This window comes from Pristiophorus japonicus, chromosome 1 (genome assembly GCF_044704955.1).
Source record: "Pristiophorus japonicus isolate sPriJap1 chromosome 1, sPriJap1.hap1, whole genome shotgun sequence".
NCBI lineage: Eukaryota > Metazoa > Chordata > Chondrichthyes > Pristiophoridae > Pristiophorus > Pristiophorus japonicus.
In genome coordinates, this window is record NC_091977.1 from 149,892,536 (window position 1) to 149,912,225 (window position 19,690).

General features: G+C 45.4%; 1 protein-coding gene across 11 annotated transcripts in view; it reads right to left on the bottom strand.

Moving 5' to 3' along the window:
• apc (APC regulator of WNT signaling pathway) overlaps positions 1-19,690 on the bottom strand; it is a 388,865-nt gene that overhangs the window by 132,164 nt on the left and 237,011 nt on the right. For 10 of the 11 annotated variants that reach the window (XM_070883858.1, XM_070883877.1, XM_070883847.1 and 7 more), the window contains one exon: positions 8,663-8,864. In XM_070883858.1, coding sequence (XP_070739959.1) covers positions 8,663-8,864 — 202 coding nt within the window. Of the gene's footprint in view, positions 1-8,662; positions 8,865-13,475; positions 13,499-19,690 lie in introns of those variants that run through there. The other variant, XM_070883895.1, reaches the window with a different exon arrangement.

The window sequence follows — 19,690 nt, forward strand, 5'->3', positions numbered from 1 at the left end:
GTGGAGAATTGCGATTTCTAAAATAGTCCGTTCTCCACCAGTTGCTCCTAAAAATCAGGCGCGAATCATGTGGAAACTTGGGCCCTATATCACTACTTGAGAACATTTTCAATTTAGATACAGTTGTTCAGGCAACATTGGAAAACTCAATGGACCCAGTGATGTACATGATTAAATAGCTGCTAGAATCTGTTCCCCTATTAATGTGCACAACAGAAAAAATAGGATCTGATATATTTGAATGTTTCCAATTAAGGGAAAAAATCCATACAACCATAAAACTACCACAGGGAGTGGTTGAGGCAGTTAAGGGAAGGATAGCTAAGCATCTGAAGAAGAAGGGAATAGAGTGTTATGCTGATAGGGTTAGAAAAGGAAGGGAGGAGGCTCGAGTGGAGCATAAACGTCGGCATGGATTGGTTGGGCTGAATGGCTTGTTTCTGTGCTGTATATTCCATGTAATTCGATGCAAGATGAATGTATAGTTCTGTAGTAGAGAGCGAGAGGAACCTATTCAGAAACATAGAAAATAGGTGGAGTAGACCATTCGGCCCTTCGAGCCTGCACCACCATTCAATAAGATCATGGCTGATCATTCCCTCAGTACCCCTTTCCTGCTTTCTCTCCATACCCCTTGATCCCTTTAGCCGTAAGGGCCATATCGAACTCCCTCTTGAATATATCCAATGAACTGGCATCACCAACTGCGGCAGGGAATTCCACAGGTTAACAACTCGTGAGTGAAGAAGTTTCTCTTCATCTCAGTCCTAAATGGCCTATTCCTTATCTTAAGACTGTGTCCCCTGGATCTGGACTTCCCCATCATCGGGAACATTCTTCCCGCATCTAACCTGTCCAGTTCCGTCAGAATCTTATACGTTTCTATGAGATCCCCTCTCATGCTTCAAAACTCCAGTGTATAAAGGCCGAGCTGATCCAGTCTCTCCTCATATGTCAGTCCCACCATCCCGGGAATCAGTCTGCTGAACCTTCGCTGCACTCCCTCACTAGCAAGAACGCCCTTCCTCAGATTAGGAGACCAAAACTGAAGACAATATTCCAGGTAAGGCCTCACCAAGACCCTGAACAACTGCAGTAAGACCTCCCTGCTCCTATACTCAAATCCTCTAGCTATGAAGGCCCCCTCCTTCCTCGCCCTCCCCTCCTCTCCTCCCCTCCCCTCACTGTCAGAAACACACTGACAGACAGAGAGAGAGAGAGAGAGAGAGAGAGAGAGAGAGAGAGAGAGAGCGAGAGAGAGCGAGATCGAGCGAGACACGCTGGGGGAGGGGATGGCGTCCCAGCACGCTGTTGGAGTGCTCCCGCTGCTGAGTAGAAGCTTAATTTTTTATTTATTGATTTTTAAACTTAAAAAAAAAATTTTTGATTGATTTATTGGTTGATTTATTGATTTATTTATCATTTATTATTGATAATTGCTTTCACTTTTACTTCAACAAATAAAGAGCCATGATCTTAATGACAAATCAGAAGTGGGATGAAAGCTCAGCTCAAAGTTGAACAATATGATGAGGCTGGACACAACTGGGTTCAGTCTGTGTATGTAATCATCAAATTTGATAAAAGCCAGAGTGAGGGGCCCAAAAGTGATAAGAGCAAGAAGATGGCTTCAATTTCAGATAACATTGAGCGAAAGGAAGTTTTGACCCAACCAGGGCTTCATGTTGGATTACAACTGCAGTAGAGTAAATGGCTATTCCTATGAATTGGGTGTTGTTGGTGTATATGTGCTAGCTGACCCCATGCTTGCTGGTGATGTTTTTGAGGACCAGCTTATATATGGTGAATAGGAAGGGCCAATGATGGAGCCTTTAACAAGTCAGAGATGATTGTGGGAAGAGGTTGGCACACTTTTTGAGAATATGAAGTGACAGCATTGGGCAGGTAAGAATGGAATTACAAGAGAGTAGGACCCACAAAGGTAGAGTTAAAGGGCCCAAGTTTCCACATGATAAAAAACGGGTGCCCCTCCGAGCTGGGCGCCCATTTTTCGCACCTAAAACGGCGCCGGAAAAAAAACGAGCGATTCTGGAGCTCCTTGTCTGCTTGGCGCGGCGCCCAGGGGAGCGGAGCCTACACTCGCACCGATTTTGTATGTGGGAGGGGGCGGGTACTATTTAAATTAGTTTTTTTCCTGCCGGCAACGCTGTACGTGTGCGTTGGAGCGTTCGCACATGCTCAGTGTGAAAAAAACATTGGCACTCGGCCATTTTTGTAGTTCTTTGTAGCTGTTTAGTTTTTGAACATTTTTTAATAAAAGTACATTGCCATCAGCACAGAGGTTGTAGAAGTGAGAAGGGTGCAGGAAGCCTCAGAAAGTTGAGGCAGCCGTTTCGGTCGGCTCCCCCCCGCCACCCGCCCCGCGTTCGGTCAGCTCCCTCCCTCCCCCCGCCGTGTTCGGTCGGCTCCCTCCCTCCCCCCCCCCCCCCCCCCGCGTTCGGTCAGCTCCCTCCCTCCCCCCGCCGTGTTCGGTCGGCTCCCTCCCTCCTCCCCCCCCCCGATGCGTTCGGTCAGCTCCCTCCCTCCCGCCCGCCGTGTTCGGTCGGCTCCCTCCCTCCCCCCCCACCATGCGTTCGGTCAGCTCCCTCCCTCCCGCCCGCCGTGTTCGGTCGGCTCCCTCCCTCCCCCCCACCGCGTTCGGTCAGCTTCCTCCCTCCCCCCGCCGCGTTCGGTCGGCTCCCTCCCTCCCTCCCTCCCCCCACGCGTTCGGTCGGCTCCCTCCCTCCCTCCCCACACGCGTTCGGTCGGCTCCCTCCTTCCCGCCCGCGTTCGGTCGGCTCCCCCCCCCCCCCCCCCGTTCGGTTGGCTCCCTTCCCTCCCCTCCCCCCCCCCACCGCGTTTGGTCAGCTCCCTCCCCCGCGTTCGGTCGGCTCCCTCCCTCCCGCCCGCATTCGGTCGGCTCTCTCCCTCCCCCGCGTTCGTCGGCTCTCTCCCTCCCCCGCGTTCGTCGGCTCCCTTCCCTTCCCTCCCCTCCCCTCCCCTCCCCCCCGCCCCGCCCGTGTTCGGTCGGCTCCCTCCTCCCCCCACCGCCCGCAGTTCGGTCGGCTCCCTCGTTTTGTGAGGCTTGCTGCACCATTCTTCCTTGCTGAAGCACTTTCACACAGGTAGGATGATGGTTTATTTAATCTTTTCTTTGCTTATAAATGTTTATTCAGGTTGGATTTATTTGTATAATATTTGTATAAGTATAAATAAGGATTTATTGTAGAATTTAATGAGTTCCCTCCCCCCCCCCCCCCCCACCCACCTCGTTCTGGACGCCTGATTTGTAACCTGCGCCTGATTTTTTAATGTGTAGAACAGGTTTTTTCAGTTCTACAAAAATCTTCACTTGCTCCATTCTACTTTAGTTTGGAGTACATTTTCACTGTGGAAACTTTCAAATCAGGCGTCAGTGGCCGGACACGCTCCCTTTTGAAGAAAAAATTCTGTTCCAAAGTAGAACTGTTCTACCTGACTAGAACTGCAGAAAAAAAAATGTGGAGAATTGCAAATTCTAAGATAGTCCATTCTCCACCAGTTGCTCCTAAAAATCAGGCGCAAATCATGTGGAAACTTGGGCCCAAAGAATGGAGTGGCTGATAGTGTTGAAGATGGCAGAAAGGTCAAGAAGAATAAGGAGAGATGGAGAAACAAAGACATTCACACCCAGAATTGGTGTTGTAGGGTGGTTGGAAATGAAATTAGAGGGACTTGGTATGGGATAATGAAAAAAGTGAATGCGTTGTTGAATGCATTAATGCCACTCAAATACCTTGGACTGAAAGGGCAGGTTGCAGACAGTGTGATAGCTTGTGAAGATGGAAGAGATTAATTTTGAAAGGGGTGGGATCAATTCTTAGAAACAGATGCCGGCAAGGCTGGTAAGCATATGACTAAGGGGGAGGTAATTGGATGGTCAGGAGCTGGGCTGGAAGATGATCGAGGGAGAAGTTGATGGAGCTTGGTTCGATTTCACCATATATTTGGCTTCTCCTTTTCCTCTTGTAATTTCTGGTCTCCGTTTCTGTTCTGCTTTTTCTATGTTCCCTGCTTCTCCCTCTTCACTGCCTTTATTTTTTTCTTGATATTCAGATCTGCTTTATTCAATGTTTACTGTCATACGGAGAGGACACAAGCAATAGAAAAAAGGCCCACTGAGGGAAGGATATATCTATTTACCGAGCCAAAAGTTCTCCATGCTACAGAATTTGGGAGGCAGATACTGAAAAGCACTTCCAACAGCAATTGGAGGAAATGCCTCTCGCTCACCATAGTATTGGGAAAAGCCAGTTGGCAAGCAAAATGCTGGACTGCACAACGGAAAAAAAAACTTTTGTTGGAAAGCCTTTGAACTACAAGTAGAAAGTCTACTGTGGCTGCATTAAGAACTGGAGACAGACCAAATAAATCAAAAACTGGTTCAGCATCAGGATGGTAAAGGATTATATAATCTGTGCCAAGAACCTCAATATGGAGCTACTATATGAGTTCCAGACAAGGAGGGTCCAGATTGAATTTTTCCTCTGTGTTAAGCTAACCAATCTTATCCAGGGTGAATGCATTGGTTCTGCCATGCAATTGGCCTCAATGTCATAATTAGGAAGGGGCAAATCATCTAGGTTTCTCATTCCTTATCATCCACCTTAGTAAAAGTACATATATGTGGACATTGAATGCAAAAGGGATTGGGTTTAGTTATGATAGTGCTACAGTTCAAAAGCCTGGTGACACTCATCATTAAGGCTCACATGAATGACGGCCACTTGGATAAGCTGGCCATCACTAGTAGTACTGCAGTTGAACAAGGAGTAAAGGCCTTGAGAGAAAAGTAGTGGAGAAAATTGTTGAGGAAAAACTGACAATTATACACACCATACAATTTAACAAATACTGAAGCCACTATTTCAATTAACCCTTCCTCTGCTGTGTGTTATATATGTAAACAAGTATATACCTTGTGTAGCCACCAGAGGGCTCATCCCCTGGATTCCCAAGGGATCCCACAATCCCTTGGGAGCACATATACTTAAGAAGGCCTCACAAGCTGGAGAGGCACTATGGAGACCTGCAATAAAAGACTACGGTCACACTTTACTTTGAGCTTATAGTATCTAGTCAGACTCCTTATTCATACATTACACTGTGGCTGATACTTCAACAAGCGTAACGGCGCTACTAATGCTACAGGCAAGAAATCTGAACACAAAAAAATTAAATCTTTATAATTCTGGCACTTAACTCGGAAAAACTAGCTGTTGGGGGTAGATTTTAGCTGGTGACTACTGGTTATAAAGTTATTTCTGCTTCTAAAATGGATGCTGGGACTTCAAAAACAAGTGTATTTTAGTTAATTTTCTTTTTTAAAAAGAAAGCAACAGAAGGTTATATTACATGGAAAAAAATAAAACTAAGGCAGAGAAGACAGATAGTGTTAGAGAAAGGACAGGGAGAGTTTATTTTTGAAATACACTCATCAATCTTCTGTGATCTTAAACATAGGAGTGAAGACCAAATGTAGTCTTCAGGTATGCAGACATAATTCAGTCTCCATTTTAAAGTCATAAAATAAGTCCTTATTTTTATTAATTCTTTATAGTTAAATAGCAAAAGTTATGACAACTTGGTAAGCAGAGAAGGAAAAGTGGCTGGAGTATTGAAGTTTCTTTGTAGTGCAGGCTGGGGAACTGAGAGACACGAAGAAGTGGATAAACGCATGCTGGCAGCAACACCAGTTGTTCTGAAAAATGAACCTGGTGAAGCTGCAACACAGAACTATGTGTATGCTAAACAGCGAAAGCAACATGCTCTCGGCAGATTTAAGCAATCCCACTATCAAAGGATCAGATCAAAGCTCTGCAGTCCTGCCACATCAAATCGTGAATAGAGGTGGAAATTAAGAGGAGGCTCCATGAACATCCCCATCCTCAATGATGCCAGAGCTTAACACGTAAGTGCAAAAGACAAGGCTGAAACATTTGCATCCATCTTCAGACAGTGTGCCAAATATATGATCCTTCTCAGCTTCCTTCTGCGGTCCACACCATCTTAGATGCCAGTCTTCAGCCATTTCTAATTACTTTTACGTGTTATGAAGAAATGGTTGAGTGGACTGGACAAGGCTTCAGGCCCCAACAACATCTTAGCTATAATGCTGAAGATCTGTGCTCAAGAACTACCCGTCCACCAAACTACGGTGTACAGCAACAACACAATGGAAAATTTCCCAGATATGCCCTGTCCACAAAAACCAGGACAAATCCAACCCAACTAACTACCACCTTACTCCCAATCGTCAGCAAATCAGCAAAGTAATGGAAGGAATCGGCAACAGTGCGATCAAGCGGCACTTACTCACCAATGCTCAAGGTCAAAGGTGGGGATGTTCGCTGATGATGGCAATGTTCAGTTCCATTCATAATTCCTCAGATAATGAAGCAGTCCATGCCCGCATGCAGCAAGACCTGGACAGCATTCAGGCTTGGGCTGATAAGTGGCAAGTAACATTCGTGCCACACTGGAGCCGCACAATTACCATATCCAACAAGCGAGAATCTAACCACCTCCCCATGATATTCAAGGGCACTACCATCACTAAATCCACTACCATCACTAAATCCCCCACCATCAAAATCCTGGAGGTCACCATTGACCAGAAACTTAACTGAACCAGCCACACAAATACTGTGGCAACAGGATCAGGTCAGATGCTGGGTATTCTGCGGCGAGTGTCTCACCTCCTGACTCACCAAAGCTTTTCCACCATCTGCAAGGCACAAGTCAGGAGTGCGATGGAATACTCTCCACTTGCCTGGATGTGTGCAGCTCCAACAACACTCAAAAAGCTCAACACCATCCAGGACAAAGCAGCCTGCTTGATGGGCACCCCATCTATCACCTTCAACAGTCACTCCCTCCACCACCGGCGCACCATGGCTGCAGTGTGCACCATCTAGAAGATGCACTGCAGCAACTCACCACAGCTTCTTTGGCAGCACCTCCCAAACCCTCAACCTCTACCACCTCGAGGGACAAAGGCAGCAGGTGTATAGGAACACCATCCAAGTCACACACCATCCTGACTTGGAAATATATCACCATTCCTTCATTGTTGCTGGGTCAAAATCCTGGAACTCCCCCTCCCCCCCCCCGCTAACAGCACTGTGGGAGTACTCAAGGACTGCAGCAGTTCAAGGCGGCGGCTCACCACCACCTCAAGGGCAATTAGGGATGGGCAATAAATGTTGGCCATGCCCACATCCCAGAACCAATAAAAAATAAAATCTGAGTTATGCCAGGGCCACTCGGCTCCAAATCTCATGAGCCTTGGTCCAAATATCGACGCGAGCTAAATTCTAGAAGTGAGGGGCGAGTGACTGCCGTTGATATCAAGGCAACATTCGACTAAATGTATTACAAAGGAATCCTTAATAAAACTGTTCAATGGGAATCCAGTGGTGGAGTCATATTTGGCATAAAGTAAGATGGTTGTGGCTATTTGAAGCCAATCATCTCAGCCTGAGGACATTGCTTCTAGACTTTAAGGCAGCATCCTTGGCCAAAGTTTCTTCAGCTGCTTCATTAATGAATTTCTCTACATCATAAATTGAGAAGTGGGGTTAATACACTGTTGATTCAATGTTTAGCTCCATTCACAATACCTCAGTTAACGAAGCAGTCCATGCTCGCATGCAGCTAGACCCAGACAACATGGAGGATTGAGCTGATAAGTGACGAGTAACATTCATGTCAGGTAATGACCATATGCAACAAGTGAGAGCTTATCGATCTCATCATCACATTCAATGTCATCACCATTACCGAGTCATCCAGCATCAACAGCCTGGGAGGTCACCACTGAGCAGAAACTCAACTGAACCAGCCACATAATAGACCAGATCAGAGGCCGGACATTTTGTTGCATGGCTCAACACCTGACCCCTCCTCCCCACACACCAATCTACCACCTACAAGGCATAAATGGAATACTCTCTATTTGCTAGATGGGTGCTGCTGCAACAACACTCAAAAAGCTTGACACTATCCAGGATAAAGCAATCTGCTTGATCGGCATCCCGTCGCATTACGCAAATATCAATCAGTGTACATAACATGCTGAAGTGAACATATATTGCCATTCCTTCATCATCACTGGGTCAAAAGCCTGGAACTCCCTACCTAACAGCATTGTGGGAGTCCCTTCACCACACAGACTGCAATGGTTCAAAAAAGGGGGCCCAACACTACCTTCTCTGGACAACTATGGATGGGCAATAAATGCCTGCCTTGCCAGCGACAACCCCATCATGAGAATGAATATAACAAAAACGGAAGGCGCTACAGCACCACCACGAACTGGCAGCTTCATTCGAAATATGAACATAGAAATTTATAATGAAAAAAATATTGACAACAGTAAGGTTTTCTAGACAGGAAGTATGCATAATCCTTATTATATTGTAGATAATTAATAAACCTATACCTGATATCTGAACTTCTATATTACTGTGATATATAAACATTTGTTTTAGCATTACACTGTGTAAGTTAGACATGGCTGAACCAGAGAGACAACTTTTTCAGGAACTGCTGTTGGTCCCTGGATTAAAGACAAACCTGATTTTCTTACAATATACCAGGAACAATATAAACTACAATGTACCTCTCTTTTTCTAGCTCTTCCAAGTAGCCAGTGCTTTCTTTACTTCCATTGACCAATCCTCTTCTTGGAATTGAACCCATTGGAACTGGGCTACACTCCCCTGACCGACCAGACACTGATCCTTCTCGACTTCCATATGAATGCAGTGACATCTTTGGCCTTAATTTTACTGCAGGTGAATGTGCACACTCTAAGTTCAGTTCTGAAAAATAAAATTATTATATAATTTTATGTCTGCCATTTTGTAAAATTACACAATGTAATAAGATAGCTTTGTCTGAAAACTATAAACCTGGAACAAGACAGTTTTAAAATATGACATAGTACAAAATTAACGACCAAATACTTGGAGAAGAAAACTATCCTTTCAGTCTAAAGATAACAATGCATATTATGGAAGGAGTCATCAACAGCGCTATCAAGCAGCACTTAATCACCAAAAACATGCCCAATTATGATCAATTTGGTTTCCACTAGGAGCATTCTGCTCCAAACCGCATTAGAGCCTTGTCCTAAACATGGACACATGATCTCAACTACAGATGTGAGGCGAGAGTGACTGCCCTTGACATCAAGGTTGCATTCTATTGAGCATGGCGTCAAAGAGCCCTAGGAAAGCTGAAGTCAGTGGAGATCAGGGGAAAACTCTCCAGTGGATGGAGTGATACCTAGCATAAAGATAGATGGATGTGGTTGTTGGAAAGAAAGACTTGGATTTATATAGCGCCTTTCACGACCACCGGACGTCGCAAAGCGCTTTACAGCCAATTAAGTACTTTTGTAGTGTAGTCACTGTTGTCATGTAGAAAATGCGGCTGCCAATTTGCGCACAAGCAAGCTCTCACAAACAGCAATGTGATAATGACCAGATAATCTGGGTTTTTTTTGTTATGTTGATTGAGGGATAAATATTCCAGGACAGGACACCGGGGATAATTCACCCGCTCTTCTTCTTTTACGTCCATTTGAGAGGGCAGATGGGAACTCGGTTTAACATTTCATCCGAAAGGCGTCACTTCCGATAGTGCAGGGCTCCCTCAGCACTGCACTGGAGTGACAGCCTAGATTTTTTTGTGCTCAAGTCCCTGGAGTTGGACTGAACCCACAACCACAACCTTCTGACTCAGAGGCAAGAGTGCTACCCACTGAGCCACAGCTGACACTGGAGGCCAATCATTTCAGCCCCATGATATTACTGAAGGAGGTCCAAGCCCAACTCTCTTCAGCTGCTTCATCAATGGCCATCCTGCACTGTGAGGTCAGAAGTGGAGCTGTTTGTTGATAACTGTGTTCAGTTCCACTTGCAAATCCTCAGATAATGAAGCATCCCATGCCTGCATGCAGCAAGACCTGGACAGCATCCAGGCTTGGGGTGATCAGCTGTTGAGCACTCTAGGGTTTCATTCAGGTGATGCGCTCATGAACATGACCGTCCGGAACGAGGATTGGCAGGCCACCTCCTCCCCCTCCTGATGTGGTTGCGGAACGCGTGGTGGCAAGGGTTGCCCTTCATGATAGCCAAGTTGTGGAGGATGCAATAGACCATCACGAGTTGGAACACCCGCACCAGTGAGTATTGGAGCACTCCTCTCAAACAGTCATGGCAGTGGAACTGTTGCTTGAGCACCCCAATGATCTGCTCGGTGAAGTTCCTCGTGGCAGCACGGTTGTCATTATGATTGCGGGGCAGGAGTGGTGGGATTGCAGAGGGGAGTCATCAGCCAGGTGTAGAGCAGATAGCCCTCGTTTCCGAGCAGCCACCCTTGGGTTTGACATGGTAGCTGGAAGATTGCTGGCATAGTGGACTGGCGCAAGATAAAGGCATCATGGCTGCTGCCAGGATGGCGGTCATTCACCACCATGATGTGCTGGACGTGTTTGCACACCAACTGCACGTTAATTGAGTGGTACCCTTTTCAGTTACAGTACATCTCAGAATTGATATGCGGCACCCGCAAAGCCACGTGTGTGCAGTTGTGAGGAAGCCAGATAGCCTGGCAAAGCCACATGCGTGCTCTTCCTGCTTCTCTGTTTAGAGAGAAGCCAAATAAGTCCCTTTTCCTCGCGTATAGAGCCTCTGTGAGCAACCAGATGCAGCTATGCCGCCGGTTCCAGCCTGAAAGGATCCGCTGGTGAAAAAATTCACAGCCACAATCAGCTTGAGGGTCACTGGCTGAGCCATTTGTACTCTCAGGCTGCAGGTCTGGTCCCAAGAGGTGGCAGAGTTCTGTGATCACCTCCTTCGTGAAGCGGAGCCTAAGTGGGCAAGCCTCTGGCTGAGAGCCCTCCTCCCCCTCCCTCTGCAAGCAGCCTGTCTTTGCTGCCTCTGCTTCATTTCCCTGTCATGCTGCAGTGCGAGCCCCCATGACTGCGAACAAGTGATGCACTCAGAGGCCTTCCAGTTGCAGCCAATGCCTTCCCAACATCCAGCAGCACACACTGCACACATTTAACAACTTTATAAATGTCTTCCAGTAATCCCTCTGTATGGCTCAGAAACATGGACCATGCACAGTAGACACCTCAAGTCGCTGGAGAAATACTACCAACGATGTCTCCGCAAGATCCTACAAATCCTGAGAGGACAGACGCACCAACATTATCGTCCTCGACCAGGCCAACATCTCCAGCATTGAAGCACTGTCCACTGAGCAGGCCACATAGTTCGCATACCAGACACGAGACTCCCAAAGTAAGCGCTCTACTCGCAACTCCTTCACGGCAAACGAGCCAAAGGTGGGCAGAGGAAACGTTACAAGAACGCCCTCAAAGCCTCCCTGATAAAGTGCAACATTCCCATTGACACCTGGGAGTCCCTGGCCAAAGACCGCCCTAAGTGGAGAAAGTGCATCCAGGAGGGCGCTGAGCACCGAGGCTAGTCACCGAAAGCATGCAGAAATCAAGCGCAGTCTGCGGCAAGAGCGTGCGGCAAACCAATCCCACCCACCACTTCCCTCAACGACTATCTGTCCCACCTGTGACAGAGACTGTGGTTCTCGTATTGGACTGTATAGCCACCTAAGGATTCATGTTAAGAGTGGAAGCAAGTCTTCCTCGATTCCGGGGGACTGCCTATGATGATGATGATGATTACTATAAACTCTACAAGAGCCGGTAGAGGAGAAATAATCAACTTACCTGCAAGTTGGATGTATCCCTTCAAAGAGCCCTTGGGGGGGGGGGGGGGGGGGTGTCCCTCATGCAGCTTAACGCACGTTCAGCTGTGTGTATTTAAGAGAGCGCATTGTTTGGAATGGCGCCGTCCAAAAGGACAGGTCATGTGGCAAATCAGCGTTACAGGCTGACTGACGTCACAAACTGCCTACTCTGAATACTGCCAGCGCATGCACATCCCGCCTTCACCAAGATGGTGACCAGCACAGCCTGCGCCAAACGTGGGCGGAAGTGAGGCGGCTGCCAATTTCCCCCTGAAACCAGCCTTAACTGCCGATGTGAAGGTGCCGAATTTTGCGGCCCTGACACCCACAACATTCTTTCACTTGTACTTTAGGGGGTAAAAGGGGGAACACAAGCAAATGTGGTGCATGCGTCAGGGCAGAGTTCTCCCCCAAAAATATTTAGAATTTTTATGGTACAAATGATGTATGCTGGTTAATCTTAAGCATTTTTATACTTCACAAGTAATAGGGTTTTTAACTAAAGAAGGAAAAACAAAGTGACATTTGGGTGATCAACAAGTCAACCAACTCATCACTTATCAAAGTCACTTACCCAATCTAACATCCTCCCCCCATTCCAGTTCACAAAGTCACACTACCCTCTCTGGACCCTGTTCAGACACACTGCACTCCATCCAACTTCCCACACTTTGAGAAACACTATCTTCTCCGCCAAACCTCACAGTTCATATTTGAGTTTTTCTCACTCTCAAATTCAACATGGCATTCTTGGCTCAGTGCTACTGCTCTTATTTTTGAGTCAGACGAACATGGGTTCAAACCCCACCATTGAACGTGAAACACAATCAAGGCTGAGGAAGTACTGTTTTGTCAAAGGTGTTGTCTTTCAAATGAAACATTAAACCAAGGCCTTGACTTGCCTCTCAGGTGGACATAAAAGATTTGAAGAGTGGAGAATTTTCTCGTGGTGTCCTGGCCAACATTTATCTCTCAATCAACCAAAACAGATCAACTTGTCATTCTTTTCATTGCTGTTTGTGAGGCAACACGGCGAAGAAAATTGTTTGCTCATTTGCCTACAAAACTTATTTCATTGGCTGATAAGTACTTTGGGACATAGAGAACGTGAAAGGTGCTATACAAATTTTAAGTTATTTTCTGTCTTTCATTCCTCTCTCCGCCCCCCCACCCTCCCCTCCCCCAACACTTCTTCTGCTCTCTGCCATTGAAGGTGGTGGTGGTACTCTGCCCTCATACTTGCTCTCTTTGCCCCCTCACCGTCAAAGTTCATGGTGGCACTTTCTATACCCATTCCCTATCATTTAATGCTGTCACTCTCCACTTCGCGCCCAAAACATTGCTTCAACCTTTTTAAGTATTTCCTCTCCCTTTCATTACCAACTATTATCCCCTTCCTTCTATTGCCCTGCTCATTGCCACCGATTTTCCCCTTAGTTTTCCTCTTCAATCTCCCCCGTCACTGCCATCCACTTCCCTCCATTCATTAATTTGCGTCATACCCTTCCCCTTATGAATTCTTCCACTTGCCATGCATTCTGCTCCATCCTGTTGCATTGTATTCTACCATCCTCCCTTACCCATGCCGTATATTGTCCCCTCCTCTCCTCTCATGCATTCTATCCCATTTCTCCCATGTCACGCACTCTACCTACCGCATTGAGGCACTGGAGCTGTGCATGGATTCACTCTGGAGCATCCGCGATGCTGAGGATGTCGTGAATAGCATGTTTAGTGAGTTGGTCACACCGCAGGAAAAGATTACACAGGCAGATAGGGAATGGGTGACCAGCAGGAAGAATGGAAGAAGGAAGGTAGTGCAGGGGTCCCCTGCGGTCATCTCCCTCCAAAACAGATATACCATTTTGGGTACTGTTGGAGGAGATGGCTCATCAGGGATAAGGCAGCAGCAGCCAAGTTCATGGCACCATGGGTGGCTCTGCTGCACAGGAGGGCAGGAAAAAGAGTGCGGGAGCTATAGTGATAAGGGATTCTATTGTAAGGGGAATAGATAGGCGTTTCTGCGGCTGCAAACGAGCTCCAGGATGGTATATTACCTCCCTGGTGCAAGGGTCAAGGATGTCTCAGAGCTGCTGCAGGGCATTCTGGATGGGGGAGGGTGAACAGCCAGCTATCGTGGTGCATATAGGTAAAAAAACAGGATGAGGTTCGACAAGCTGAATTTAGGGAGCTCGGAGTTAAATTTAAAAAGTAGGACCTCAAAGGTAATAATCTCAGGATTGCTACCAATGCCACGTGCTAGTCAGAGTTGCAATAGCAGGATAGTTCAGATGAATACGTGGCTTGAGGAGTGGTGCAAGGGGGAGGGATTCAAATCCTGGGACATTGGAACCAGTTCTGGGGAGGTGGGACCAGTACAAACCGGACGGTTTGCGCCTGGGCAGGACCGGAACCGATGTCCTAGGCGGAGTGTTTGCTAGTGCTGTTGGGGAGGGTTTAAACTAATATGGCAGGGGGATGGGAATCTACGCAGGGATGCAAAGGGAAGTAAAGAGAGCAGAAGCAAAAGGTAGGAAAGAGAAAAACAAGAGTGGAGGGCAGAGAAATCAAGGGCAAAAATCAAAAAGGGCCACATTTTAACATAATTCTAAAAGGACAAAAAGAGTGTTAAAAAAAAACAAGCCTGAAGGCTCGGAGTCTCAATGCGAGGAGCATTCGTAATAAGGTGGATGAATTAACTGCGCAGATAGCTGTTAACAGATATGATGTAATTGGGATTATGGAGACAAGGCTCCAGAGCAACCAACATCCAGGGGTATTCAATATTCAGGAAGGATGGACAGGAAGGAAAAGGAGGTGGGGTAGCATTACTGGTTAAAGAGGAGATTAAAGCAATAGAAAGAAGGACATTAGCTTGGATGATGTGGAATTTGTGTGTGCAGAGCTGCAAAACACCAAAGGGCAGAAAACGTTAGTGGGAGTTGTCTACAGACCACCAAACAGAAGTAGGGAGGTTGGGGATGGCATCAAACAGGAAATTAGGGATGCGTGCAATAAGGGTACAGCAGTTATCATGGGTGACTTTAATCTACATATAGATTGGGCTAACCAAACTAGTAGCAGTACTGTGGAGGAGGATTTCCTGGAGTGTATAAGGGATGGTTTTCTCAACCAATATGTCGAGGAACCAACTAGAGAACAGGCCATCCTAGACTGGGTCTTGTATAATGAGAAAGGATTAATTAGCAATCTGGTTGTGCAAGGCCCCTTGGGGAAGAGTGATCATAATATGATAGAATTCTTCATTAAGATGGAGAGTGACACAGTTAATTCAGAGACTAGGGTCCTGAACTTAAAGAAAGGTAACTTCGAGGGTATGAGACGTGAATTGGCTAGGATAGACTGGCGAATGATACTTAAAGGGCTGACGGTGGATAGGCAATGGCAGACATTTAAAGATCACATGGATGAACTATAACAATTATACATCCCTGTCCGGTGTAAAATAAAAAGGGGAAGGTGGCTCAACTGTGGCTAACAAGGGAAATTATGGATAGGTGTTAAATCCAAGGAAGAGGCACATAAATTGGCCAGAAAAAGCAGCAAACCTGAGGACTGGGAGAAATTTAGAATCCAGCAGAGGAGGACTAAGGGTTTAATTAGGAGGGGGAAAATAGAGTACGAGAGTAAGCTTGCAGGGAACATAAAAACTGACTGCAAAAGCTTCTATAGATATGTGAAGAGAAAAAGATTAGTGAAGACTAATGTAAGTCGCTTGCAGTCAGAATCAGGTGAATTCATAATGAGGAACAAGGAAATGCAGAATAATTGAACAAATACTTTGGTTCTGTCTTCACTGAGGAAGACACAAATAACCTCCTGAAAATACTAGGGGACCGAGGGTCTAGCAAGAAGGAGGAATTAAAGGAAATCCTTATTAGTCAGGAAATTGTGTTAGGGAAATTGATGGGTTTGAAGGTCGATAAATCCCCAGGGCCTGATAGTCTGCATCCCAGAATACTTAAGGAAGTGGCCGTAGAAATAGTGGATCCATTGGTGGTCATTTTCCAACATTCTATAGACTCTGGAACAGTTCCTATGATTGGAGAGTTGCGAATGTAACCCCACTTTAAAAAAAGAGAGAAAACAGGGAATTATAGACCGGTTAGCCCGACATCGGTAGTGGGGAAAATGTTGGAATCAATTATTAAAGATGTAATCGCAGCGCATTTGGAAAACAGTGACAGGATCGGTCCAAGTCAACATGGATTTATGCAAGTGAAATCATGCTGGACAAATCTTCAAGAATTTTTTTTGAGGATGAAACTAGTAGAGTGGGCAAGGGAGAACCAGTGGATGTGGTGTATTTGGACTTTCAAAATGCTTTTGACAAGGTCTCACAAAAGAGATTAGTGTGCAAAATTAAAGCACATAGTATTGGGGGTAATGTACTGACGTGGATAGAGAACTGGTTGGCAGACAGGAAGCAAAGAGTAGGAATAAACGGGTCCTTTTCAGAATGGCAGACAGTGACTAGTGGGGTACTGCAAGGTTCAGAGCTGGGACCCCAGCTATTTACAATATAAATTAATGATTTAGATGAAGGAATTGAATGTAATATCTCCAAGTTTGCAGATGACACTAAGCTGGGTGGCAGTGTGAGCTGTGAGGAGGAATGCCAAGAGGCTGCAGGGTGACTTGGGACAGATTAGGTGAGTGGGCAAATGCATGGCAGATGCAGTATAATGTAGATAAATGTGAGGTTATCCACTTTGGTGGCAAAAACAGGAAGGCAGAATATTAAACATAGAAAATAGGTGCAGGAGTAGGCCATTCGGCCCTTTCAAGCCTGCACCACCATTCAATGTGATCATGGCTGATCATGCAACTTCAGTACCCCATTCCTGCTTTCTCTCCATGCCTCTTGATCCCTTTAGCCGTAAGGGCCACATCTAACTCCCTTCTGAATATATCTAACGAACTGGCCTCAACAACTTTCTGTGGTCGAGAATTCCACAGGTTCACAATTCTCTGAGTGAAGAAGTTTCTCCTCATCTCGGTCCTAAATGGCTTACCCCTTATCCTTAGACTGTGACCTTTGGAGTTCTGGACTTCCTCAATATCGGGAACATTCTTCCTGCATCTAACCTGTCCAATCCTGTCAGAATTTTACATGTTTCTGTGAGATCCCCTCTCACTCTTCTAAATTCCAGTGAATATAAGCCTAGTCGATCCAGTCTTTCTTCATATGTCAGTCCTGCCATCCCAGGAATCAGTCTGGTGAACCTTCGCTGCAATCCCTCAATAGCAAGAATGTCCTTTCTCAGATTAGGAGACCAAAACTGTACACAACATTCAAGGTGTGGCCTCACCAAGGCCCTGTACAACTGCAATAAGACCTCCCTGCTCCTATAGTCAAATCGCCTTGCTAAGGCGGCCAACATACCATTTGCCTTTTTCACCGCCTGCTGTACGTGCACGCCAACTTTCAATGACTGATGTACCATGACACCCAAGTCTCGTTGCACCCCCCCTTTTCCTAATCTGTCACTATTCAGAATATTTACTGAAATTTTAATCAATATCAGTGAGATAATGTGGCAATTCTGAAGTTTAAAATTTAAAGTCAGAGCCCTTTATTATTAAATGTGCCGCACTGAATATCTGTGAGGTATTTCAGCTTCTCAAACGATTGTAATGTACTGTCAGGAAAAACAACTTATCACAAGAAAAATCAATTTTGTAGCCAATGTCAACTGTAACAGCATAGTTCACTATATTAATAATTAAGTATTTCATCAGTCAAAATGGCTGTACCCAATCTCCAGCAAACTGCTGTCTAGATACAAAAGCCAATAGGAACTAAAGTTAATAACCAAGCTAACAATCGACTGCAAAAATCCTATTAACATAAGGTTTCTTGTTAAAACTGTGTATTTATAAGCTCAAAACTCTGAATATATATTCCTTAAATGTCACCCTCCATATTATGCAATCTTCCTATTCTCAAATAAAGTTATCTAATGGCTGATATAGTTAGGCAGATTTTAGCTGAAATTGATGATAATAATGAGATCAAAAGAACAATTCCAGTAACAGAACACTTCAATATCAGCTGTAGGTCATTGATGGTATTATTGCCGTGAAGTACTATAAATTGTTGCCATTAATAGGGGTCACGCTCTCCATAACATACAAGCCACCTGACGCACAAGGATTTTTTTAAACCGAAAAAATTGTGCATAGTGTTTATTTAAAATGCATTTGAAAATTATTTTTTCCAAAGTAAGTTTGAAATCTATTGCTCCCTCAGTACTGCACTGTCGATGTTAGTGTAGATATTTGTGCTCAAGTCTCTGGAGTGAGACTTGTACCCATAACCTTTTGCGTCAGAGGTGAAAATGCTCCCAATGAGTCATACCCGACACCTAACGTAAGTAACATAAGGAATAGGAGCAGGAGTAGGCCATTTGGCCCCTCAGCCAGCTCCGCCATTCAATAAGATCATGGCTAATCTGATCTTAGCCTCAACTCCACTTCCCTGCCCCCTTCCCATAACCCTTGACTCAGTTATCATTCAGAAATCTGTGTATCTCCACTTTAAATATAGTCGATGACCCAGCCTCCACAGCTCTCTGGGGTAGAGAATTCCAAAGATTCACGACCCTCTGACAGAAGAATTCTAAAACTATGCACCCTAGTTCGAGATTCCCCCACAAGGGGAAACATCCTCTCTGCATCTACCCTGCCAAGCCCCCTCAGTATCTTATATGTTTCAATAAGATCACACCTCATTCTTCTAAACTCCAATGAGTATCGGCCAAACCTGCTCAACCGTTCTTCATATGACAACCCCTTCATCTCAGGAATCAACGTTGTGAACCTTCTTGGAAGTGCCTCCAATGCAAGTATATCCCTCCTTCAATAAGGAGGCCAAAACTGTATACAGTACTCCAGTTGTAGTAGGACTTCCTTACTTTTATACTTCATCACCCTTGCAATAAAGGCCAACATTCTATTTGCCTTCCTAATTACTTGGTGTACCTGCATACTAACTTTTTCTGTTTCATTTTCAAGGAACCCCAGATCCCTCTGTATCGCAGCATTTTGTAATCTCTCCCCATTTAAATAATAATTTTCTTTTTTCTTTTTCCTACCAAAGTGGATAACCTCACATTTTCCCACATTCTACTCCATCTGCCAAATTTTTGCCCACTCACTTAGCCTATCTACATCCCTTTGCAGATTCTTTGTGTCCTCCTCACAACTTATTTTCCCACCTATCTTTGTATCCTCAGCAAATTTGGCTACATTACATTCAGGCCCTTCATTCAAATCATTAATATAAATTGTAAATAGTTGAGGCCCCAGCACTGACCCCACTCATTACTGTTTGCCAACCTGAAAATGACCCATTTAATCCCGACTGTGTTTTCTGTTAGTTAGCCAAGCCTCTATCCATGCTAATACAAAAGCAAAATACTGCGGCTGCTGAAATCTGGAATAAAAACAGAAAATGCTGGAAATCTCAACGGATCAGGCAGCATCTGTGGAGAGAAAGCAGAGTTAACGTTTCGGGTCGATGACCCGCTGCAATTTCCAGCATTTTCTGTTTTTAAAAAGATAAGAGCGTAAGAAATAGGAGCAGGATTAGGCCATACGGCCCCTCGAGCCTGCTCCACCATTTAATACAATCATGGCTGATCCGATCATGGACTCAGGTCCACTTCACTGCCCGCTCCCCATAACCCCTTATCGCTTAAGAAACTGTCTATTTCAGTCCTAAATTTATTCAATGACCCAGCTTCCATAGTTCTCTGAGGCGGTGAATTCCACAGATTTACAACCCTCAGAAAAGAAATTTCTCCTCATCTGTTTTAAATGGGCGGCCCCTTATTCTAAGATTATG